This window comes from Lynx rufus, unplaced genomic scaffold (genome assembly GCF_022079265.1).
Source record: "Lynx rufus isolate CCGP_SWC_20201006 ecotype Redwood Valley unplaced genomic scaffold, mLynRuf1.p SCAF_32, whole genome shotgun sequence".
Lineage (NCBI taxonomy): Eukaryota > Metazoa > Chordata > Mammalia > Carnivora > Felidae > Lynx > Lynx rufus.
In genome coordinates this window covers 4732602-4759052 of record NW_025814848.1, presented here as the reverse complement: position 1 = coordinate 4759052, position 26451 = coordinate 4732602, and the positions used below count along the sequence as shown (strand labels likewise).

Here is a 26451-nt window from a genome sequence, read left to right as displayed (position 1 = left end):
AGCACGGCGTGCGTGGCCAAGCACCCACGTGCGTCGCCCACGGGCCTCTCGCCCCCCGACACGCCACCACAAGTTCACGCTCCCTTCTTTGGGTCGCCGTGCGACGTAGCTCATGTGAGTTTTAGAGCTTGAAAAGACAGGCTTTCCCCGTGTTTCTAAAGTGTTTCCAGATTTTTTTTTTTTTAACGTTTATTTACTTTTGAGACAGAGAGAGACAGAGCATGAACAGGGAAGGGGCAGAGAGAGAGGGAGACACAGAATCCGAAACAGGCTCCGGGCTCCGAGCTGTTCAGCACAGAGCCCGACGCGGGGCTCGAACTCACAGACTGCGAGATCATGACCTGAGCCGAAGTCGGACGCCCAACCGACTGAGCCACCCAGGCGCCCCAAGTGTTTCCAGATTTAGATAACAGGCTGTCTCGATCTGAAAGGGCCTCTGGACTCCGAGAGCTGCTTCTTCAAATGTGTGCCCTGGCCAACAGCTTTAGATGGCGACTTCTCACGGTCTGGTAGCAAATCCTGCTGGCCCTGACTGCGTGCCCTCTGGGCGCCCGCTGCGGGGCTCGGGGCCGCAGCCACGGCCCCAGTGCCATCGGCCTGCTGAATACAGACTCTGCTGCTGAACATCCCCGTCCCCGGCTTCTGCGGACCCCGGGCCGCCGGCCACGCCGTGTGTCACGGGCATGCGCGCTGCAGAAGACGCTCTTCCCTCCAGGCCGGTGCTCGTGTGTTGATCTCCGCTTTGGCCTGGCCAGCCGGCACTCGGCAACATGTGGTTTTAATGCAGCCTGTGTTTTAGCTGAGGACAAATCACCGCTTTGCTGGACTTGTGTCCTCGTGTTTTTAGCACAACCTGTGGTTTGACCGTCTAAAAGGAAAAGTGACAGGAGTTCCAGCTTGCACGGTCTCCACCAGGGTCCCGACGGAATCGCAAATCGTTTCTAATACTTGAACTATCGTGGAACGTTCCAAAAGAGCACACATTTTCCAAACAACGTGTGGGCCTCGTTCCTGGCCTGGGTGCACTTCCTTCAAAGACTCTGCGCTTAGCGCTGATCGGACGTCCTCCGACAGGCAGCGCTCACGTCTGACGGAGACTAAATTCCAAGTTTTCGTCTGGCACATGGCAGGCTGTGTAGTCACAGGAAACAGGACTCTGAGGCCCGAAACGGCAGAGTCGGCATCAGATGTCCCCCGAAGTTAAGTCCGTGACCACCTACTGAACGAACGTGCCGTCCGTCTCCCACCGCCGGCCTGGTGTCCCTTTCCTAGATCTTCTGAATGACGGTCTTCACGACTGAGCAGGGTCTGGACGGCACCCACCAGATCAATGCTCCTGAAATATGCAAAATGCCAGGGATTTCGCTCAAAATTAGCCACGCCTCCCTGTGCTCTCTTCAGCGTGTTACTTCCTTCATCGTGGTCGGAACATTTCACACAAGACCCACCTCCTCAGCAAGCGCTTCTGGGTTCTATGCGCCACAGAGCACTACAGGTGATCCCGCATCGCTGACACTCTCCGCCGCGGCCGTAAGGTCACTTTAAACCCCTACCTTGTTAACGTGTACATGCTCGGGATAAATCGAACGCCCCCCTTTACAGAAATCCAAGTGTTCAGCCCAGCAAGATGCGGGGCGAGGCTGGATGTTTTTCTGGCCGGTGACTCGGTCTGGAATGGCTACCGAGTGGTTTTGACTTTCAGCCTGGTGCCATGTGCTCTCTGAGGTCCAGACGCCCTCACGGCTGTGTGCCCATGCCCGGCACAGGCCCGGCCCGGGTGAGGTTGGCCTCAGGGCAGGGGAGCCGGATGAGCAGAGGCCACCAGACAAAGGAGGCACACTCTCCTTGGGCGGTGGCCTCAGAAATGATGGCCCTATGAGACACTTTTATTTTTGCTGGCATCCAGTGAAGGCAGACGCGGGATTTCAAAGGTTGTAATATTTTATCCACCCATAATTTCAAAGGCCAGACTCCGAGGAAAACGGAGGACTCGGCACCAACACGCTCTTCGCATAAATAGAACATTCTGTGCCTCCTTAACGCCGGTGGGTGTGCGGTGATGCAAGCAAGACCAGAAGGGCGAGCAAGGCGCCCCGTCCACCGAGCCACTGCCGGTCGGCGAGGGCAGGGGTGCCCTACGTCCTCCGGCACCACTCCGTGACCGCAGCGCTCTGGAGCGGGAGGGGGAAGGAACAGAGTTTCCCTTTTACATAAGTGTTATCGTTTCAAATGCAGAAAGACAGCAACAAATTGTAACAGGAAAACCTCGAGTACATGCGTGGGGCTGCCAAGCCATACAGGAAAAAACCTACATGCGCTGCAAGCTGTTGCAAGAATGTATCGAAGTATTCGGAGTCTGTGCAACATTTGTACAGGAGACGACCGGTCACAACCATCTGCCGGGTAACTGATAACCGCGAGCATCAGGGCATCAAACGAGACCACGGAGCAACCGTCACCACGTCCCCTTTACGGAGTCTGAGTGCAACGCTCCCGGGCCCGGCCCGGCGCTGCGCTGACGCTCGTGGCTCTGCTGGTGAACCAGCGCTGCAGGAACACGCGTGTGGGTGGAGCACAGGGAAAACCGTTCTTCACGCAACATTCCAAAGAGTCTTGTGCTTCTCATCGCGGCTGGAACGTGAGAGCAATGATGCTGCTTCCCGTCGTGTCTACTTTAGTCCGCAAGGAAGGACATTTCTAACCTCAGACCTGTTAGAACGCCATAAAAGAGTGAAGGTGAACGTGACTGGCGTAGGGTTTCTGCAAGAGAGACGCACAGATGTGACGAAAGTCCTAGGACACTGCTTTCTGCAACGGCTACTTCAGGTGGCCCGCCTGTGGGAAGGAAGTGCAGCTTCGACACGGCACGTAGCACGAACAAGGACCCCGCCTGAAGACTGGATGCGGGAGAGAGTCACGTGTACACACACATGTGCACGCACAGAGACACCTGCACACACACACACAGACAACTCCCTTGCTGTCAAGTTCCTCTTAGAACAGTGCACGATTGATCTCTCCTCTTGTCTGGTGGCCCAGAGGTTTTTACTCACCATCTGTGCACACAGATGCACACACGCACACACATCTGTACACATACACATGCGTACACGGGTACACGTACATATATGCACAGACACACAAGCGCACGTGCACACACAGATACACACACAATACACACCCGATACCCACACGCAGGTATACAGACACACAATACACACCCACATGCACACGCACACACAGATATGCAAACACACACAATACATACCCACATGCATACTCACACACAGATGTACACACACAGTATACACCCACGTGCACACGCACACACACAATACACACCCACATGCACACACAGATATGCACACACACAATACACACCCACATGCACACACACACACAGATATGCACACACACGACACACCCACATACCATCTGTGCACACATGCACACATGCACACACATATGTACACATACACATGCATACATGGGTACAACGTACATATATGCACAGATACACAAGTGCACATGCACACACAGATACACACACAATACACACCCACATGCACACGCAGGTATTCAGACACACAGTACACACACACACACACACACAGACACAGGTATTCAGACACACAGACACACACACACACACAGATATGCACACACACAATACACACCCACATGCACACACACACACAGATGCACACACACAATACACACCCACATGCACACGCACACAGATATGCACACACCCAATACACACCCACATGCACACGCACACAGATATGCACACACAATACATACCTACATGCACACGCACACACAGATATGCAAACACACACAATACACACCCACATGCATACGCACACAGATATACACACACAATATACACCCACATGCACACGCACACGCACAATACACACCCACATGCACACACAGATATGCACACACACAATACACACCCACATGCACACGCACACACAGATATACACACACAATATACACCCACATGCACACGTACAACACAATACACACCCACATGCACACACACACACACACACAGATATGCACACACACAATACACACCCACATGCACATATACACATATATGCACACACAATACACACAGCTACCTATACATACACACAAGCACACAAGCATATGCACAGATACACATATATATGCACACATGTGCATGCACAGATACACACATGCACACATACACACAGATACACACAACACACAAAGATATACATGCACATGTGCACACTAGACACACATGCACACACATACATGCACACAGTCGTGCACACACACACACATTCCACACATCCCGCGCAGATTTCTTTTACAGAAATCTCTATTTTGTTGAAGAAAATAATAGCAGGCTAAGAGCTGACTTAGCGGAGCCGAACCACACTCTGGGACCGGACGCTTGCCGTGGGTTCACAAAGCCTCCTGGTGAAGCTACAGGAAACATCCAGACGGCTCTGGCCTCCCAAAGGCGACGCCCCTGAAGTGAAAGGAGCCTGTTTCTTTACACTCCGCGTGTAAATCAAGGCTCGTTAGGGGCCTTCTCATGATTGGGAAAATGGCTGAACAGAAAGAATTCTTAGTGTTCACCTGGCCCCACCGCCCTGTTTTAGAGACGAGAAGGCTGGTGTGGACATGCGGCCCCAGCCAGCCGGTGAGAGAAACCGAGGCTGAGTCTGCAGTTCTCACACCTGAGCGGGCTTCAGAGTGCTGGGAAGTGTGCAGGGCAGGCGCTGGGACCTCCCGGCACCGCCCCACCCCTCGGGGGCCCCGATGTCCGCGTTCCGAGCACCCACGTGGGCCAACAGGCAGAGAGGAGAGGCCAGCGACTGTGGAGGAGTCTCGGGCTGCGGGGCGGTTACATCACATTTTCAGCAAAACTGACGGAAAGGTAGAGGGCGTTCAGAGACGCCAACACCAAGCCCAGCGGGGGTGAGCGACGCCTCCGGGCTCCGCAGAAATCCTCGGGGACGACACGCCCCGCTCACGCTGCCCTGCAGGTCGCTGCTTCCCGCTGGGTTTCCGGGACACAGGTGCCCAGCGCTTGGGCCGCCCTCCTGGGGGTCTGGCCGCTCAGAGCCCAGTGTCAGCGAGAAGTCCCTCCGTGGGCAGCCCGTGGACCGCACGTCCACAGAGGGAGGGCTGGGGCCGCCAGGGTCTGTCCCCATCGAGGCCGCGGGCTCTGCTGTGTTCCCCATCGTGGGAGGGTCCCCGGTGCAGCTCGCCAGCTACGAGGTAACACTCCCCAAGGCGCCACCCCAAGTGGCTTTTCCCACCGCCACCAACAGGCCCAGAGGGACCACGGGGCTCCGCAGGGCTGTGGAGAAGGTTCCGAGCAGGCAGCCGCGGCGGGAGGCCTCTGTGGATGGGCCAGCAGGTTTCCCCAGACAGCACTATGACCCGGGATCTGTCCCGGCAGGGACTGACCACGGACGGAGGCCCCACAAGCACATGTTCTGGCTTCTACTTACAGTCGCCGCTTGTCCAAGAAAACCCTGTGGGTGTGTGTCACTCGGGGTTCATGCAACACGATCGTCACGAAGAACAACAACCACTCATCCGTCCGTCCTCGATGTGGGCACGCAGTTCTGCCTCCACACGGACCTTGCCAAGGCCCCGCACGTCCAGCCCGCGTGCCGTGTGCTCACCGTGGCGCGGGGAGACCGTGGCCTCGCTCAGCCAGCCACGACGAGGACCACGAGACACTGGCAGCAAACAGGAATGGGGAGAGATCGGGAGCATTTTGCAAGCATGTTCCTTTTCTTAGAAACTCCTGGGGCCCGGAATCCCCGAGACGGCTGTTTCTGTCACGTTTCCGCTATGACTTTGCTTCCGGAAATCCCAAAGTCGCTCCAGCGCCTCCTGACGTTGGACCGTTCCTCCTCCTTGTTTTCTGGCTTTTTCATTGGATGCCAGAAATGTTGTCGAAAAGCAAGACAGCTCCAATGGACTCAGATCAAAGGGAAAATATTAATGTGTTTGCTAAGCTCTGAAAACCCAAACTCCACAAAATTTCTAAGAAAATATGAGAAAAATCCATCATTGCCAACCACTGCATTTCTATTCAAGGGCAACACTTAGATCATGACATCAAATGCATAAAATATTTTAATCCAGCTTAATGAAACGTGGACTAAAACATTTTAATTGTTTTCAAACCAGTACATTCCAAACAGGCCAGTGGGACTGCCACCCACCCAACGTCCTCAGAATATGTGGTTGCCCATCTGCCAGACTGGCACTATTTCAACCCCAGGGACAATGTGAGAAAAACCCAGACGGTTGTTTGTAGCACGTGAAGCGGTGCAAGGGGACCTTCGGTCTCGTGCCCCCTCCTTCCCGTTCGGAGACGCGAGCTTCTGACCCGGCTGTGCTGTCGAATCTGTCGTACTCGTGCCCTGAGAGGGACGAAGGCGGTACCATGACTTCCCCAGTCCGGCAGGATTCCTGTCTCTGGCCCCCATCCGCACCGGGGCTCCCTTTTACCTCTTCCCACTCCCCGTGAACCGTTCCCTCCCTGTTGGAGCCCTGGGCAGGGGAACGGCGTTGGTAAGCGATGGCACAGTTCGCCAGTCTATACGAAGGAGCCCATCCCCTGGACGGGGGCCGATCGCCACCGTGAGCCGGGATCCAGGCGGAAGGCTGCTTCCGCAGGGACGGTCCCGTCGCAGCCTGGAAGCCCCTTTCCAGGGCAGCCCCCAGCGCGGCACAGGCTCCTGTCCCCTACAAGATGAGGGCTGTTCCCAAATCATGCATCACGCGTATCAGGGGTGCGTGACGCCCGGTTATTTTAAACAAACGTGTGACTAATAATGTTGCTGTCAATAACCTTCATATTCGCCAAATACAAAGAGGGGAACGATGACATTATCAAAAAGGACACACGCGTCCAAAAGCAGCCCAGCACGGACGCCACGGTGGGCAGAGCGGAGCCCCGAGTCAAGGGCTCTGGAGAGCGACCTCGGGAGGTGTGGACTCACGGGCCTTCGCGTCAGGTTTCCACCCAGGGAGGACAGGGGCCCGGGCCCTGGTCTAACTAACCCCCCCAGGTGCCCACTGGTGATCACAAAGACAGAGACTAACCCCGGCAGCTCCCCCGTGGCCTCCCGGCGGAACAGCTGATCGGGGTCCTCTACAGGAACGTGGCACGAGAAAGCAGCATTGACTCAAACTTTACCACCGCCCCCACAGCATGCTTCCGCGGGTGAGGCCAGCACAGGCGACTGCCTCTAGAAGCTTCCCTGAAGACCAAGTCGCCTGATATTTGAATCTATTCTTAAATCGCCTCTCCTTTCTCAGCACAGATAACTGACGTGTAAAACTATAATCGAGGCGTCCAAATTTTTCTCAGTTTGACGAGTTCAGAACGAGAGTGCAGAAATTAGACACAGAACAGAGAGGAACAGAACTCCTCACGCGGGTGCTTTTCTTTGAGGCCACTTTTCCGTGAGACGTGGTCATGCCGTTTCTGGCCAGGCCCGCTGCAAATCACTCTTTTACGTTCCAGCACAGTAAACATGCAGTGTTGTATCTCAGGTGCACAATATAGTGATTCTGCAGTTACACATACCCTCGGTGCTCATCGCGACCCACGTCCTCTTTACCCACTTCCTGCTTCCCCCCCCTCCCCCCACTACCTCCCCTCCGGTGACTCAACTGTGTTCTCTGTAGTTCAGAGTCCGTTTTGGGCTCGTCTCTTTCTTTTTCCTTTGTTCATTTGTTTTCTTTCTTGCATTCCACATACGAGTCAAACCCTATGGCGTGTGTCTCTCTCTGCCTGGCTTATTTCGCTCAGTATGATACACTCTGGCCGCACCCATGTCGCTGCAAATGGCAAGGTTTCATTCTTTTTGATGGCTCAGTAATATTCCACTGCCTACATGCCGCATTAGCTTCATCCATTCGCTTATCAACGGACATCTGGGCTGCTTCCATAATCCGGCTGTTGTAGATGATGTCGCTAGAAACATTAAGGTGCCCGAATGCCTTCCAACTGGTGTCCTTGTATTCTCTGGGTAAATACCTAATAGTGCGACTGCTGGATCTTAGGGTAGTTCCGGAACCTCTGAGGAACCTCCATACTGTTTCCCAGGGTGGCTCCACCAGTTTGCATTCCCCCCAGCAGCGCACGAGGGTTCCCCTTTCTCGACACCCCAATATCTACCGGTTCCTGAGTTGTCAACGTTAGCCATTCTGACAGGTGTGAGGTGGTATCTCAGTGTGGCTTTGAGCTGTATTTCCCTGATCATGAGCGACGGTGAGCATCTTTTCATGTGCCGGTTGGCCATCCGGATGTCTTCTTTGGAGAAGTGTCCGTTCGTGCCTTCTGCCCATTTTTTAATTGGATTATTTGTTCTTAGGGTATTGAGTTGCATAAGTTCTTTATAGATTTCGGATGCTGACCCTTTATCAGATATGTCGCTTGCCAATATCTTCTCCCATTCCGTAGGCTGCGTTTTAGTTTTGCTGATTGTTTCCCTTGCCATGCAGAAGCCTTTTATTTTGATAAAGTGCCAATAGTTTATTTTTGCTTTCGTTTCCCTTGCCTCCAGAGACGTATCTCGAAAAATGAAAATCATCTGAATCCCCGCACAACTGTCCAGACACCGTCTTTCCTAGTAAAAAGGGACGCCTGGGTGGCTCAGTCGGTTGGGCGTCCAACTTCAGCTCAGGTCATGATCTCACAGTCTGTGGGTTCGAGCCCTGTGTCGGGCTCTGTGCTGACAGCTCGGAGCCCGGAGCCCGCTTCGGATTCTGTGTCTCCCTCTCTCTCTGCCCCTCCCCTGCTTGTGCCCTGTCTCTTTCTGAATGCAACTCTGTTGGGGCTCAAAGCATCAGCACACTCTGCGGAGTCAAACCCTTCATTAACACAGGAAGTATTTCAGTGTTTTGCTCGGAGCGTGCTAGTTAAATCTAAATCTGCTTCCTAAGTCAGGATAATCGAAAATTTCACGTGTAAAATCAACACGAAAGAAATCGCCATGGACCCCACAGGTGCTGTGTGACGTCCCCCTGGCTGGAAGGGGGGACAAGACAGGGCCGATGGAAGCAGGATTAACTTTGGTGAGAACAAAACACTCAGAAAGTGTTCTGTGAAACGCCGACATGCGTGTGTCGAGATGGCACCAAACAGCCTAAGAAAAGAGCACGAACACAAGGTAAAAGGTGCCTCTGCCCTTGAGTCCCCGAGATTTCCCTCCTTCCTGACACAAACCTGGGATCCCTGAGTTTTTACGCGTAAAAACGTAGCGAAGATGAGAACAAACTACTCGGCCTTACGCTTAGCGGTCGATCGGCCGGCCTCTGAGCGAACGATCAGACACGGCTCACCTCTGCAGTTGCCCCGGTAAGCAACCTCCAGCTGAGGGTCCTTGCACTTGGCGCGCTGGAACTCGCAGCGGGACAGGAAGGTCCGGCCGTCAGACGCGCACAGTGGCTTCTGTGAGGAACCCGCACAGGCCAGCTGGCAGTCCTTGTCCTTGTCTTGATCCACTCGCAAAAACTTGGGGGAGGAAAGAAAAAGAAGCCAGACAAATGTAAAGAGGCCTTTCTGCAGAGCAGCGGGAGACGGACGTTGGCCTGAGGCCACCGCCGATCGCAACCGACGGCGGTCAGAGACGTCGCGGGGGCCCGAGGACTCTGAGCCACGGGCCAGCAGGGAGGCCGACGGCCCGCGGTCTCCAAGCCAGCGTCTGCGGCTGGATCCCGGAGCTCCGGACTCAATGGTGCATGACACGGTCCATCCCGCAGTGGGATGTGCGGGAAACCCGCTTCACCTCCATCGTCCAAGCGACCGGGATTTTAATCTGTAAATTCACTCGCTAGTTCCCTCCCGCGTGCGCCACGTCTCATGGTCACCCTGGAAGTTAGGACCGTAAGGAGGGCACCGGAGGAGCCAGGAGGCGGTGGTGCCTCACCACCTCCCTGTCCCAGCGACCCCCTCCCGCGTACTTGCTCAGATTATGGTTTTCTGAATAAACGCCCGGGCCCTGGGGGGGGGGGGGGGGCTGCTCGCTCCCGGGACACGGGGCACGCCCAGCAGTCAGGGGTCTGCCCGCCCGGGGCCACAGGGGCTGCGAGCCTGGGACCACACGAAGGAGCCAGTGCAGAGGGCCCGGCGGCCCCCAGCGCCCGCGCTCGCAGGGGTTCCCCATCCCGCGTCGGCCTCTGCTGACACCCCGACGCGGCATCACGGAGCCCACGGTGCCCTCCAGTGGTCCGGCTGCCCCCACGCCGGCCCTGCGTGGACGGTCCCACTGCAGGCGGCCCACCTCACGCCTGTCCAGCGTGGGGCGGCTTTGTACCACGGCATAAACGGCACCTCCGGGCGCCCGTGGCCACTGGCGCATCCCCCCACCCCGCGTGGGGTTTTCTCTGGTTTGTGAGCACAAGCCCCGCGCTGAAGGAAAACGCTGGGGGCAGAGCCGCGGTCGTCACCGCCTCCCGCGGGCACCGCGTCCGTGTGAGCAGGTGGACGTGGTGTCGTCTGTCCCGGAAACACCTGTGGAGCCAGAGAGCGCCGTGCTCAGGGCCTGTCCCCTTCAGAGTCCGCAATGGGGGACACGCGGGAATGGGTCCAGAAGCCCAGGGAGCCTCACCGGGAAGAGAAAAGCAAGCGGAAAGGCGTCGCCGCTTTCCTGGGGGTGTGCAAATCGTGCTCCTGTGCTCAAACCCGGGCGAAGCGAGCGCGGAAGAACGTCTGACTGAATTCTGGCCACAGAGTTTCCGGGCCCGGTCATTCTGCTTTGCCCAAAATGTGTTTTAACTTTGTGGCCCCCAGAGGCGCACCCGCCCCCGGGGGCCACCCAGCTCCTGGGAGGTGCCGACGCGTCGGCCTGCTGTCCCGGAGGGAGAACGGCCCCCCGGAAATGTCACCCCCAGCTTCTCGGGGCTCTGTCCCTGCCTCATCCTTCCGCAAAGACAGACCTCCTCTCACACCACACAGCTGGGCCCTGACAGTGTCGTGTGGGAGAGACAGACAGACAGAGACACAGATACAGAGAGACACAGAGAGGCAGAGAGACAGAGACAAGACAGAGAGACAGAGACACAGAGAGACAGAGTCAAGACAGAGAGACAGAGACAAGACAGACACAGAGACAGACACAGATAAGACAGAGAGACAGAGACAAAGAGACAAAGAGAGAGACACAGAGACAAGACAGAGACACAGAGATAGACACAGAGACAGAGACAGAGAGACAGAGAGACAGAGACAAGACAGACAGAAACAAGACAGAGACAGAGAGACACAGATAAGACAGAGAGAGACAGAGAGAGAGAGACAGAGACAAAGATAGAGACACAGAGACAAGTCAGAGAGACAGAGACAGAGACAGAGACACAGAGAGACAGAGACAAGACAGACAGAGATAGACACAGAGACAGAGAAAGAGACAGAGAGAGACAACACAGAGAGACAGAGACACAGAGACAAGACAGAGACAGAGACAAGACAGAGACAGAGACAAGACAGAGAGTCAGAGAGAGACAGAGGCAAGACAGACAGAAACAAGACAGAGACAGAGAGACAGAGAGACACAGATTAGACAGAGAGAGAGAGAGAGAGACAGAGAGACAGAGACAGAGACAAAGAGACAAAGATAGAGACACAGAGAGACAAGACAGAGATACAGAGAGACAGAGACAGAGAAAAGACAGAAAGACAGAGACAAGACAGAGAGAGAATCAGAGAGAGACATAGACAAAGACAAGACAGAGACAGAGAAAAGACACAGAGACAGAAAGAGACACACAGATAGAGAGACAGAGAGGGACAGAGAGAGAGAGAGAGAGGCAGGCACAAGACAGAAAGAGAGACAGAGACGATGTAGAAAACAAGGAGCACAGGTGAGCCTGTGAGAGCTCAGGACCAGCCCCGCCCCCAGGCACAATAAAAAAAAGCCTAGTATTCGGGCATTTGGAATTTGACCATAATTCTTGATAATTTAATGGTGCAGAACTAACAACGGAGCCATTCTCTGTCAGAAATAAGAGAACACACACTTCACGCACGTGTCTCCCCCTTCCCATTTTTAACAGCAATCATGTCCCAAGGAGACAGTGCATTTACCGGGGCTGTGTTCTTCAACAAGGCCACTTAAGGGGAAATAGAACAGTCCTAGTTTAAAGAATTCACTGTTCACTTTTTTCAGTTCATCTCTTTATTTAGAGAAAGAGAGAGAGAGCGGGGCGGAGCAGGGAGAGAGGGAGAGAGAATCCCGACCAAGCAGGCTCCGCGATGTCAGTGCAGAGCCCAACAGGAGGCCAGGTCTCAGGACCAGGACCCACGAGATCACGACCTGAGCCAACACCGAGAGTCGGGTGCTCAACCCTCTGAGCCACCCAGGCACCCCAAGAACTCACTCTACTAAAAGAACTTGGTTGAGGGTCTTCAAACTAGTTCAGATAAAAGGTAATCTGCCAAGTTTAGAAAGGAATCAATAGGACCTTGAGCGACACTATTTTAAGGAAAACCTCAGAGTTGCAGGGGTCCCCCTGTCATTTATCTTTACAAAGCAGTGCCGTGTGCCCGACGGCAAGGACAGCGGCAGGGGGTGCCCGCGCCGTGTCTGTCCAGACACCGAGGGAGAGATCCTGCATGGACGCCAGACAAGTCAGATGCAAATGGGTCAAAAACGCGGTGTATATTTTGATTAAAGCAAGGGTGTAAGCCGGAGGGAAAGTTAGAACAAGATCCAACCATTAAAGGAATGGGTTAAAGCATCCCTTAAGTCTGCATATGGATGGATCCTCCCACCGTGAGATTGATTCAAGACTTCTTTCTACTGTTTACGCTATGGCATAACTTCAAGAAACACGTAGGTCTCCAGCTGTAAGATTCGCAAAAGCATCAACTTTCTAACCCGGAGGCCACTAGGCAGTGAGTTTAGCTCCTAAGTGTGTTTGCTTCCTCTGCAGACGAGGTTGACCCTGGGGATTGGGCGGGACAGAAGCACGGTCAGGGGGTGGGGATGCCTGCACACCGCTGGCTGGCGCGTCAGAGGAAGTAATTCTGAGAGCAACTGAAGGACAGGTGTGAGAGGTCACAAACGCAAGCCCGTCCTAAGGAGCAACGTCTCCGTTTTCAGCCCTGAGCCTTCCCTGCCGTCAGCAAATGAGAGAACGGAAACCCACGATGCCGACGTGGAGATCTCATAAAGTCTACGACTTGCGCTCAAGGGGGAGGGGAAGCACAGCCCGCTGTAGGTGTTTCTCCCGGAGACGCTGCCGTTGCGTTCACTCACCCGTTCGTTCATTCGTTCATTCATTCGTTCCCTAGAAGTAATATAAGCCAATTCAGATGCAGCTTTAAGTGAACTTACCTAATAATTATTCAGTCACTGCTGCCTACCTCCTCTCATCTCCAGGAAGGTGGGGCTCAATGGAGGGGCTGCCCCTGTAGAATTTACAATTTAGAGGGCAGCAAGCCCGGGACCACAGACAGTCACCGTGTCATCTGGGACCACACATGATCACTAGGTCCTCTGGGACCACCCGTAATCACCACACCATCCAGGGCCACCCGTGATCACCAGGTCAAGAGAAAGTAGCAGGTTTCTGAAGGAAGAGTCAGGAAGAAAATGAAGGGTCAGTCCTTCTCTCAGGGTCAACGCAGAGGGGTGCTGTGACAGGAGGACCCAAGATGGGGTGACAGATGTGGGATGGGGTGATACAGAGGCTGAGGCCACGTGTGTGAGCAGCAAACCCCAGGAAAACTCTCCACCCTGTGTGGGACCACCACAGACCTCTCAGGACTTGAAAGCAGCCAGGGGAAACGCAGTCCCCACGGCCTCGCTGAGACGCTGGGGCACGCAGGTTCTAGACGCTTCTTATGGCTGGGAGTGATGTGGAAACACACTGTGATGGAATCAGGAGGCCTAGAAACCGTATCTTTCTTGTTTTTTACCACGCTGCCTTCACTGTTTGAGTGAACATAGATTTGGGGGGATGGTGGGGAGAGACAGAATACGAGAGGGGTAGGGGCAGAGGGGGAAGGGAGGAAGGGAGGGAGGGGGGGAGAGAGAGAGAGAGAGAGAGAGATCGAGACAGAGAATCCCAAGCAGGCTCCACGCTCAGTGCAGAACCCAACCCAAGGCTTGATCGCACGACCCTGGGATCATGACCTGAACCAAAATCAAGAGTCAGACACTCAACGGACTGAGCCGCCCAGGCGCCCTGACAGAAGACTTTCTCTGTGTCTTTAGAGACTCTGTGCTGGCTTTGGTCCCCAGACCTGTCGTCTCCTGGAGCTCTTCCAGCCCCTTCATGGACCCCACCTGCCGTACGGTGAGACTTAGGCTCCAGCCCCCGACTCAGGGCGGCCACGTGTTGTGCTGACTGTTTGCTCTGCAAATCTCTTCCCTTTCCCCAAACACCTCCGTTTTCTTTGTTTTCCTCGCCTGCTTCCACATCAAAAGCAATTGCAACATTCATGTATTTTTGCTTCTTTTTAGCACTTCTCGGAGGTAAGTCAAGAAGTCTCTTGGGTTATTCGTTGTTCCAGGTTTATGTTTGTGTGAGATTCCATGAGAACGTGGTTATTATAAAATTCTTCTTAAAAAAATATCGTGCAGATGGTGTAACCTTAATGCGAGACTTTGGGAACAACAAAAAAATCACCTTAGTCAACATCTGTCATTATTTCCAAGTACCGGATTTGACTTGTCTGCCCACGGCAGATTTGGATTCTGCAAATACCCCATAAAGATTCCATGCAGCCGAACTCCCAGTCTTAGACATCACACCCTCTCACCAAACGGTCTCACCATATCTGGATCACTTCAAAGTGTTTACAGAAGGTCCATTGGACTTTGGGCTCAATCTTCATTAGTTTAAGCTACAACCAAGTCCCAGTTCTTTATCCAGAATCCCAGGAAGCATCGAGGACCATGCGAAATGAATACGCAACGATTTACATGTTTTTCTTGGGCTCCCGCCTTGTGAAACAGGCCAAGGCTGGGACATAGGAAACCCTGACAGTGGACATCCGATCAATGGCTCAGAGCCCCTGGGACGGGGTAAAGACGATGTATGTTCGTCTGTGCGGCCTTGGCAACCCAGCCACACAGTTGGTCTACAGTTGGTGCTCAATAAATGCTTGTATTGATATACCTCTGGGAAACCCATTACGGAATTACTAGGACACACTGCAGAGGAAAGAGAAGGTATTCGAGCAAACTGACGTAAGGGCGCAGGGATGATGGAGAGCCAAGGCCACAGACAGACACTCGAACTTCAGGAGGGGAGACTCACACTGGGCACTGTCTGCTGTGACTGCATCAGAACGAGCAGGGCTGGGTTCCACCCTGACACCTTCACGGTCTCTCTGCCACCCTCTGAGGCACACTCCTTATCTCGTGGGCACTTCCTACATCTCCGGACTGAGGCACAGAGAAGCCTAGACGTCAGATCTGCCCTGTAGTGGCACCAAAACAAGTATTCTACCTGGAGAGCAATTCCCAGTGAGAGGTTAAAATAGTTTAAGTGAGAAGTGTGTAAACATAAAAGGGCAGCGCTATCAACAACAGTCAAACTACAGAAAGAGCCCAAGTGTCCATCGATGGATGAATGGATAAAGAAGATGTGGTGTGTGTGTATACACACACACACACACACACACACACACACACACGCGCACGATGGAATACTACTCAGCGATGAAAAAGAATGAAGTCTAGCCATTTGCAACTACGTGGATGGAACACACGCGATGGAATACTACTCAGCGATGAAAAAGAATGAAGTCTAGCCATTTGCAACTACGTGGATGGAACTAGAGGGTATTGTGCTAAGTGAAATAAGCCAGCCGGAGAAAGACAAGTATCCTACGATTCCACTCCTAGGTGGAATTCAGAAAACACAACAGATGAACACAGGGGGAGGGAAGGAAAAATAAACTAAGATAAAAACAGAGAGGGAGGCAAACCACAAGAGACTCTTAACTACGGAGAACAAACTGAGGGTTGACGGAGGGGAGGTGGGTGAGGGGCAGGGGAGAGTGGGTGGTGGGAGGGGGGCACTCGTTGGGATGAACACTGGGTGTTGTATGTGAGTGATGAATCACTGAATTTCACCCCTGAAGCCAACACCCCGGTACATGTTAACTAACATGAAATAAAATAAAATAAGTAAAAAATAAAATACAATACAATAAAAACAAATACATACGTACATAAAATATGTGTTCCTGGAGCTCAAAAAAAGAAAAAATATCAACCTGGGCATCGGACGGGGCCCATGTCAGAGCCGGTGTCCTGACCTTGGCCGTCTGCACGCCGGGGTCCCCGCAGTTCGGCGGCACCGCGGCCAGCTGGGCAGCTGGCCGACCGAGCGGATGCCTGGCCTCCGCCCCAGCAGCGAGACCCTGCTTTGCAGGCCCGGGGCGGTGCCGGGAATCGCCCGTGTGCGGGGCCCCGACCCTGCTTCTCGGCGGCGCTCCCCGGCCAGGTGGTGGGAAGCCGGCGGGCGGGTGTCCACGGTGCTGCCGTGCAACCCTGACGGCCAAGCCTCGGTGTTCGGAGACGGGCTCCGGACGATCCGGAGCCCCCAGGAGCCCCAGCGTTTTGGGAGGCAGCTAACCGGGGCCACGGGCCGCGGCTGTGGTGCTTCGGGCCCCCGCTTCCCTAGGGCTATCGAATCCACTCCGTTGACAAAACGACATTTTCCGAGGCGTTCGGCCAGTTCCTTTCTCCAGGCTTCTGCTCATTTCAAAGCATTCAGAGCAAATTACACTAAAGTGCATGTTAGAGGACGCCAAGTAGCCTGCAAGGCAGGGGGAGCGCATCCCAAAGCTGAGACACCAGATCACTCGTTCCCCAGCCAGACCTCCGCGGGGACCACGCGCCCCGCAGCAAACCCGCTCCCGCTGCAGACGCGGCCAGAGGGGGACGGGGGACAGGAAGAGCGGGCCCGCGGGACACAACCTGCCCACGCGGCCCCAGGAAGCCCGCCCGGGCAGCTGTGCGGGACGGGACGAGCCAGGAAGCCTCGCACACGCTTCCCGCGTTTGCGTTCTTCAAGCGCGGAGGGTGAGCACCTCGCCTTAGGGGCAGGGACCCCCGATCTCCGGATGAAGACCGAGCAGGGTCCGGTTCCCGAACTCCAGCGAGACCCACGCGGTGTCCGAAATACCGCCTACGGTCCCCGCTGCAGCGAGCCCTCCATTTGCCCCGCGCTCGCCATCTCGCCCGTTCTGGGACGAGACGTGCGCCCCACACGGACTCGGCCAGCAGGGACGCTCAGCTGCTAACAAGGTCATGGGCCTGGTTCCCGCGGGGCTCTCCGGACAGCCCGCGCACAAAGCAGGTTCTAACAAGGACGTGCCACGTGAGTGAGCCGGACGTCGAGCGCTCCCGTGGCGTCGAGCGCTCCCGTGGCGGCCTGCTCGGGTCCCGGAAGGCAAAAGTCCTGATCCGCCCGCCACGGAGGCAGCGTGTACTCCCGGGGCACAAGCGGCAAGCGGGGAGCACTCTGTGGAGGAAAAGAGTGGACAAGGACACCTTCGTCTCTCCCGTACTCGTCTCCACCAACACGACTCCCACACCCCCAGGTGAAAGAAACCGGTGCAAAAAAGCCAGAGCCCTTCCCCGTGGCGCAAAGAGCCAAATGCCCTTTGCTCACATGCCCAAGGGGCAAGTGCAGAGGCGTCCCCTTCAGAAGGAACACTGCCAGGGCCTGGAGGTCAGGGGGAAAGCCCTCGGGAGCACCGATGAAGAGACCAAGGCTCTCAGAGGACACCACGCTCAGATCTTCATGTGACCGATGAAGAGACAGAGGGTCCCAGAAGAGGTCACACCATGAGCACACACAGCAGGGTCCTTGACCCGCAGGCTCCGGGGCTCGGTCGTCTCTCTCCAGGCACTGACCCCGGGGCTACGGTATCCACCCCACACACGGACCAGTTTTCTGGAAGAAACCTCAGAAGGCAGCGTGGAGGAGGGGCTGGAGGGTCGGTGACAGAGTGGCCCTTCCGTCCGCCTCCCTCCTGGGTTTTCATCCTCTGGCCTGACGGGCGCTGGCTCATGTCGGACATCATCAGAAGAGGGAGATGGCTTTTCCCCTCTCACCTTGGTTTACACATTAGAACAGATTCCTCACATTTTTTAACAGTCTTGGTTTATGTTATGAGATAGCCAAGGCATGGGATCCTTCCACGGGAATTCTCTTCGCAGTCGTTTGAAATGCAGCATCTGAAACCTGCAAAGCAGTTATGCCACCATCAAAAACTATCATCGTCGCTGAAATGCACCAGTACAATCTCTGAGATAGGTGGGAACGGTTCTGGAAGCCCCACACTCGCCAGCTGCGGCTGCTTCTGGAGTCCATCACCCGACACCTCGGCCCGGGGCGTCGGCATCCCGCTCCCGGAGGGGCGAACGCAGGAGAATCGGCTCCCTGTCCTCGCCTGCGGGCTTCCTACATCCCGCAGGCAAACCGTGTTTCAGCAGATCTGGAAAGCCGGGAGGCACGAACCTGCAATTGGCCCAGAACCTTTGGATCACGCAGCCCGCGGCCCTCTGGAGCGGCACAGCCCAGGCCAGAAACCGTGAGCCACGGGCAGCCATTTATATGGAGATGAACCAAAATTAGACGGGATTTGAAATCCAGGGGCTCCCTTGCACAGCCGCTTTGAGTCCCCCAGAGCACCTGTGTGTGGAGCTGAAGGCAGGGGACAGGGCGTTTCCATCGCTGAGGACAGCTTCCCCACAGTGCCATCCAGAAGCGAGGGGTAAAGCAGAATTCGTCCCTCCCCTTGCTCCCTAAAGCCCAGTTTTTAGAACAGTCGCAAAAACACAAACGAGAATCAGTTCGTGGCTCTATTGGTAATGACGCAAATCCAGAATGCCGAGAAAAGAATCTTCTTTTGGAAAAAATTATGTTGAGATTAACACCTTTAATTACAGAGCAGAGAGAAATGCCTTAACTACAAGGGAAGGGGAAGGGAGGGGGAGGGGCGGGGGAGGAGAAGGGAAGAGGAAAGGGAAGGGGGAGGTGTCTGCAGGGGACCACAGTCGTTTCCGCAGGACGCGAGGGCGTTTCAGGGCTAAGCTCGAGCTCAGGAGCAGCGAGCGAGGCGAGGGGCGGCCGGGGGCCCGCCGGGATGAGAGGAAACTCTGCCCCGGGGGGCTGGGGGCCTCACGTTGCCTGGGTGAGCGTGGGGACACTCAGGACGCACACCCAGAAGTCCCCGTGGTCACTGCCGACCAGTCATCTTCCCCACGAGGCGCTCGAAGCAACACGCACGTCGTCCACTTTTTACAGAGATTAAATGTCCCGAAGAGACACAAAGAAAACCTCGGGTTTCTCCAAGGAGGAAAATGTCAGAACTCTGGAAGCCAGCCCCGCAGTGTTGGCTGGGATCAGCCGCCGTGGCCCTGGGTTAACGTCAGACAGTGCCAGACAGGCAAGGTCACGAATAAAACCCACCACCATGGGTTGAGCTCCCGGATGTGGAGTCCCAGGGTGGGGGTCGGGTGCTCCCCGGATGTGCAGAGTCCCAAAGGCAGGGGTGGGGGTGCTCCCCGGACGTGCAGAGTCCCGAGGGTGGGGGAGGGGTGGGGGTGCTCCCCGGACGTGCAGAGTCCTGAGGGAGGGGGTGGGGGTGTTCCCCGGACGTGCAGAGTCCCGAGGGTGGGGGAGGGGTGGGGGTGCTCCCCGGACGTGCAGAGTCCCGAGGGTGGGGGAGGGGTGGGGGTGCTCCCCGGACGTGCAGAGTCCCGAGGGTGGGGGGTGGGGGTGCTCCCTGGACGTGCAGAGTCCCGAGGGTGGGGGAGGGGTGGGGGTGCTCCCTGGATGTGCAGAGTCCCGAGGGTGGGGGTGGGGATGCTCCCCGGACGTGCAGAGTCCCAAGGGTGGGGGAGGGGTGGGGGTGCTTCCCGAACGTGCAGAGTCCTGAGGGAGGGGGTGGGGGTGTTCCCCGGACGTGCAGAGTCCCGAGGGTGGGGGAGGGGTGGGGTGCTCCCCGGACGTGCAGAGTCCCGAGGGTGGGGGAGGGGTGGGGGTGCTCCCTGGATGTGCAGAGTCCCGAGGGTGGGGGGTGGGGGTGCTTCCCGGACGTGCAGAGTCCCGAGGGTGGGGGAGGGGTGGGGGTGCTCCCTGGATGTGCAGAGTCCCGAGGGTGGGGGGTGGGGGTGCTTCCCGGACGTGCAGAGTCCCGAGGGTGGGGGAGGGGTGGGGGTGCTCCCCGGACGTGCCGAGTCCCGAGGGTGGGGGTGCTCCCCGGACGTGCAGAGTCCCGAGGGTGGGGGAGGGGTGGGGGTGCTCCCTGGATGTGCAGAGTCCCGAGGGTGGGGGGTGGGGGTGCTTCCCGGACGTGCAGAGTCCCGAGGGTGGGGGTGGGGGTGTTCCCTGGACGTACAGAGTCCCAAGGGCTGGAGGATATGCAGAGTCCCAAGGATGGGGGTGGGAGTGCTCCCCAGATGTGCAGAGTCCCAAGGGTGGGGGAGGGGTGGGAGTGCTTCCCGAACGTGCAGAGTCCCGAGGGTGGGGGGTGGGGGTGCTCCCCAGATGTGCAGAGTCCCAAGGGTGGGGGAGGGGTGGGGGTGCTTCCCGAACGTGCAGAGTCCTGAGGGAGGGGGTGGGGGTGTTCCCTGGACGTACAGAGTCCCAAGGGCTGGGGGATATGCAGAGTCCCAAGGACGGGGGTGGGAGTGCTCCCCAGATGTGCAGAGTCCCGAAGATGGGCGGTGGAGGTGCTCCCCAGACATGCAGAGTCCTGAGGGTAGGGGGTGGGAGTGCTCCCCAAAAGTGCAGAGTCCTGACAGTGGGGGGGTGGGGGTGCTCCCTGGACATGCAGAGTCCCGAGGGCGGGGGTGGGGGTGCTCCCAGACATGCACAGTCTCGAGAGCGGGGGAGGGGTGGGGGTGTCCCCGGTGTACAGAGTCCCTAATTCCGTGGCTCACTTAGAGACTGAAATTCCTGCCGGGAGGCAAGTCCACATCCACACGGGCTCTACACATCCTTGGACACACCTGGCTGATTAGGGGCCAGGAACCAATGCCCCGAATTGGCAAGGCCAAGGGACCTCCGGCTCCCAGACAGGCCCCGGGGGGTCGGGGCCGATCAGCGGCTGTACCCTTGGTGGCCTGGCTCGGGGACTGGACTGCTCCGGCCTGCGGCTGCACCGGCTTTGGGAGAAAGCAGCACAGAACAGCAGCATAAGGAGACAGACACCCTCAGATTACGTCTGCTCCGCGTCCTGGGGCTCCCGGCCCCAGAAAATCAGTTCCACCCTAAGTCAGAGGCACTGCTAAGTTCCAACATCCTCATCAAGTTTCTCCCATCTTCTTGGCCGTGACGATGTGTCCAGGAAATATTTCTAGCGTGGGTTCATTTATTCAAAAAGATTTTGACAGGTTCCTTCTCCGTAGTAAAGCATTTCACTGCAAGTCCAGAGAAATGCTAGGTGTTAAATTCGGAAAAGTAGGGGGCGCCTGGGTGGCGCAGTCGGTTAAGCGTCCGACTTCAGCCAGGTCACGATCTCACACTCCGTGAGTTCGAGCCCCGCGTCGGGCTCTGGGCTGATGGCTCAGAGCCTGGAGCCTGTTTCCGATTCTGTGTCTCCCTCTCTCTCTGCCCCTCCCCCGTTCATGCTCTGTCTCTCTCTGTCCCAAAAATAAACAAACGTTGAAGAAAAATATTAAAATTCGGAAAAGTAGGGGAGGGAGGAAGAGAAGACTCGTGTCCCTGAAGGTCTCCTAATGAGGGTGGAACCGGGATTGCCACGGTGCCCGCCCCACGGGTCAGCCTCCTGGCCCCAGACGCTGCATTCTGCCATCACACCAAAAATACACCCACTGGGAACGTCCCAGGGGGAAAGCCACTCTGAACGGCATCTGGTAGGACTATTTAACAGACTCGCCAAGATTCGGACCAACATGCCTGGAGTCGTGTCAGACCGAGCAGACAGTGAGATTTATAACGGAAACAGAGACACAACTTCAATTTAGGGCTGCTCCGATAGCATTAGAATGGATCCACACTCGTAACACGCCACAGTTACTGGTCCGCGGTTGTTGACGCACAAAACCCACAGACGTGGCCGCTGCACGGGGTCCGGCTGCATTTTCGGAAGGGTGATTCCGTGAGGAGCTCTTGTCACACAACCCCGGTCGGCAAACCCAGTGAGGACAGCAGCAGCAACAAAGGCACTTCAAGACTAGAACACGGGTCCAATCAGATAGGTGTTCTTACCTGTCACCTCACTGGGGAAAGAAAACCAGGATTTACATACTCTCATCCCCACGTTAGCAACTTGCTTGTCTAACACTGATTTTAAGTAACCAAGGGGTAATATACCTAGAACTTCGATATCAAGATCTCAAACGAATGTAATTTTAAGTTATGATCCGATTAAAGGGCAGTGTCCGTTCTGAAGATATCTTTATACTTGGTCATTTTCTGAAGTTTTCCTTTGGTCCTGGAAACCTGTCACCCGGAGGTGCAGACCATTCATAAAACACCAACCGTCACCACCACTGTGCAAAGCTACGCAGTATCTGACACAAAGTAATGGGAACTGGGTTTTCAACAAATCCCCGCCAGCAAGGATCAGTGTTTCAGCGCGTGTCCCTCCCCGAGATCACTTCTGAGCATCTAAATACTCCATTCACATCGTCTTTGTTCCAACTTGTGATGTCTCCTTGGAACTACCTTCCCAACAACGTACGAACGGCTCAGGACGATGTCCCAGGCGCATTCTCCCCTGGGTGGTCCTGCTGGACCATAGCAAGGCCCGGCGGCACACGGGGACACAAGAGACGCCCCTCGCGGTGCGGTCGGCGGCCTGGAGACGCTGCTCCGCGGGGGAGCCCCTCACCCCGCCGTCTGCACGTGGTGTCTCCGTGTCGCTGAGCCGCGGCCGCTGTCCTCCCAGAACCAACAGAGAAGCCCGTTTAGCTAAACCGACCTCGCTCCATAATCATTTTCAGTTAATCTCGTGGGGCAGTGGATGCCGGCATGGCCCCTCCAGTGCTGGACGGTCACTGATTTCAACCCTGAGGACGGACCTGGCCGGCGTCCGACTAATCAGATCTGATCAGCCGGGAGCCGTGAAGGGGGTGTGAGTGCAGACACCGGCTGGGCCCGGGCGGCCCTGCCTTCCGGCCTCTGGAGAGTTCTGGATCTACACGTAAGGGGAGCTGGAAGGGACGCCAGCGTGGGAAGAGATGAGAGTCCGTGAACCCAGCGGACTCCGCGCCTGTGCGCGTTCTGACTGAAGGGGGACAGCGTCGGGGCCCCGAGCGTTCTCGCGGGAAGGGCAAGCTGAAACCCGCATCTCTAATGACGGGGGGCATTTCCGCTTGAGATGGAAGGGGCCTTATTTTTGCCTCCACGAGGAATGTTCCCTCCAAACACAACCTGCGGTGTTTCATGCGCGAGCAAAAGAAAACGTTATTGTGTTTAAGTAAATTCATCCGTAACTCCAGAAGCCAATTCAACACCAGAAGGAACTAAAATACAAAGAGATTAGTTAATCAAAGGGATTTCATACACTAGGACACTCGCTTCTCGAGTGAGGACAGCGGTTCACTGAAGAAGGGCTGAGGGATATGTGCCTGGTGCTCCGGCCGTCACGGAAGGTACCGCTGATTACTTAGCAGCGTCCAGATTTGCTCCAGGAAAGACACACGCCACCGGGCGCAGAGCGCTCTCCCCGGGTTTATAATCTTCCGCGGTGAGGTCCCACCTGGCTTCAGTATTTCTAATACGGCCAACAGGACAGTTGCTCTTGGAAAATAGCAAAGTAAAACCACAATTCCGTACACTCAAACGGCTTTTCTGCATCCGTGTCTGGTAAGACTGAAACGTCCCTGCAGCCCACGTGCGCACGTATTGTAACTCGAGCATCCAATCAATGCCTTGCTTTAAGTTTTCATTGAACACTTTATCACAAGTCATGACATTTTTGATCTTCGAACACGCACGAGCTCGGCCTGACTCGGTGGGAGTCACGCCGGAGGATTTCAGGGCTCCCTGACCCCAAACGCCGGTGCCGAAAGACCCATCCTTCTTGCCCTTGACTCTCATGCCGGTCTCCGTGTGCTTGGGAGACTACCTTAGCATCCGTTAATCCATTACTTCACATACACAAGTTACGCTGTGATTTTAATAAGATAAAGTCCATTTTCCGTTCAGCGTTGTTGATCTCTGGCTTCTTCATTAGTCTAGTTCATCCGGCGTCACGTGGACCCAGATCAAGAACACCGCGCAGCTCAAATACACGATAGGGAAGGCCTGATATGAGAAATAGTTGCAGTGACCTGGCCTGACCCGCTTTGGATTCTACAAGATGATCCAGAAATATTTCCCGTCTCAGGCGTGACCCACCCAGAGTTACGCGGGGTCACCCTTCACGAGGAAGGAATGTTCCCTGCCCTCTTCGAGTGATACATGAACACACTCAGGCAGGTGCGGGAGGCTCCCCTCCACGTCCCACCCCAGCGTGAGAGGGGAATGCAAACCCCAGAGCCCCTCGGCCCTGGCTGCTGTGAGTGTGTGGCCGAGGCAAAGGGCACTGAGCAGGGGGGACATGCCCTGTGAGAAGCGTGTGCCCACCCCCGGCTGCCTCCCTTGACAAGCCGGCAGCTCGTCACCCGTGTGTACCCACCTGCCCTCGCTACACCTGACTTGCCCCTGGGATGGGTCTATCCTGACTCCCGGCGGACTTCATCATTTATAAAACTGGGGCATCAGGCGATTTCTCAGGTCTCACAAGGTTTCAAAATCCGAGACCTCTTTCGGCCGACCGCTTGTCCCCGAGTCCTGCCATGCCCTGGCCCGGACACTGCTACGTCAGAAGTCTACTGGGGCGGGGGGGGGGGGGGTGATGTGCTAGGAAGTGCACCATGTGCCAGCTGCCCCCCACGGGCTGGTGTCACGACCCCCCCCCTCCCGGGAAAGGCAGCTCCGCGGAGGCACAGGTCCTGCCCTGGACTTCTACTCTGCCACGAAAAGTCACGACGTGGACTGGCCGGCAGAGAGCTGGAACCTGGGCTATTTTTCTTGTCAGCCACAACAGAATCTGAGCAAACCAAACAGGGAGCCAGGTTTTCACGGGTGGGCCCAAGCACTGTCACCGATTCACCGGTGACTCACCACGGGTTTGGACGTGTAGTCGTGGCTCTGGGGCAGGAGGCCACAGGGGCGACTCCAAGACTGATACTCTTTCAGACCAAGGCCGCTCCAGCCCAGACCTCCAGCCCCCGCGGCCCTGCTCGCCACCTGGGCTCCCTGTCTTCGCAAGTGACAAGGGACACGCAGGAACAGAGGAGGGGACGCGAGGGTCGCAGGCAAAGGGTGAAGCGTGGCTTTCAGAGCCGACTAGCTGTCGACTTTATTTTCCTGATGCGCCGTTACATTTTTCAGCCACTTTGGTCACGCAAGCCATTCCCTTACTCGCGTCCCTCTGGTGAACACTGGGCTGGCCCCAGGGCTCCGCCGAGACAAGGGAACACACAGCGGGACTCGGGGAAGACAGAGACTTCACGGCCCAGCACGATCCACTGAGGAGGGGAGCACCGTCCTGAGTCTTGCCTTCATTCCGAGACGTTCCGTGGCTCGGCACTACTCAGAACGTCACAGAATTCATCTCTTACGTGCGGTGCCTCCGGATTTGACCGAGAGTCAGAGGAACCTGTAGGAAAACTCCCGAATGGTATTACTGACACACAGAACCTGCTAACGTTCTCCGCCTCTTGATTCCCTTTACTCTGTGGAGCAGAGACGCCTCATAAATGTAGCTTATAAATGCATTTTGATGTAAATGATCAACTATGCATGACGGTCTTCCAGTTCTCACTAATATAAATGAAGCACAGGATCTTTACCTGCTGGTCAACGGTGGGACCATCCTCCGTAAACCCGAGCGGTTCAAAACCAGACGTCGTCGGGCCCTGGAGCCCCAGCTCTCTCTCCGAGCTCAGACAGAGGGCGAGCCGACCCCCCACGGCTACTCTCTGTCCCGCAGACGGCTCGTGGTGCTCGAGGGACAGCCGGACTGTCGCCCCAGACGAACCCCGTTCTCGTCAGCCTGTGGCCACACCGCACACACGGACACTGGACTCCAGCATATCATCTCCATCCCGTTCTAGAAACACCTACCTTCAGGCCACTCTCCTGCCTGCCTCATGAAGCTACCTATCCACGCTGACCTTCCGCACGGGCAGAAGTCACACAGCTTTGACGGCTCCACTAACCCTCCGCCTCCCCCCAACCAATGCCATGGCAGAGCAGCCCAACCACAGTCACCCTGTCTTTATCCGAATTCCTTCGACGGTCACGGTGCGACGCACACAGGACGTAGAGATGCTCCAGACCGTTCTCTGCTCATTCCGTGCCTTGATGCCTTTTCTCCCCACTGGACGGAAGGTCTCCAAGTCCAGGAGAGGTAGCTTAAGACTCGACGCATCCCTCCTA

General features: G+C 56.0%; 1 protein-coding gene across 2 annotated transcripts in view; it reads right to left on the bottom strand.

The window, feature by feature from the left end:
• The window catches only part of SMOC2 (SPARC related modular calcium binding 2), a 166797-nt gene that overhangs the window by 108476 nt on the left and 31870 nt on the right, over positions 1 to 26451 (bottom strand). For both annotated transcript variants that reach the window (XM_047093162.1, XM_047093163.1), the window contains exon 2: positions 9364 to 9535. In XM_047093162.1, coding sequence (XP_046949118.1) covers positions 9364 to 9535 — 172 coding nt within the window. The remainder of the gene's footprint in view (positions 1 to 9363; positions 9536 to 26451) is intronic.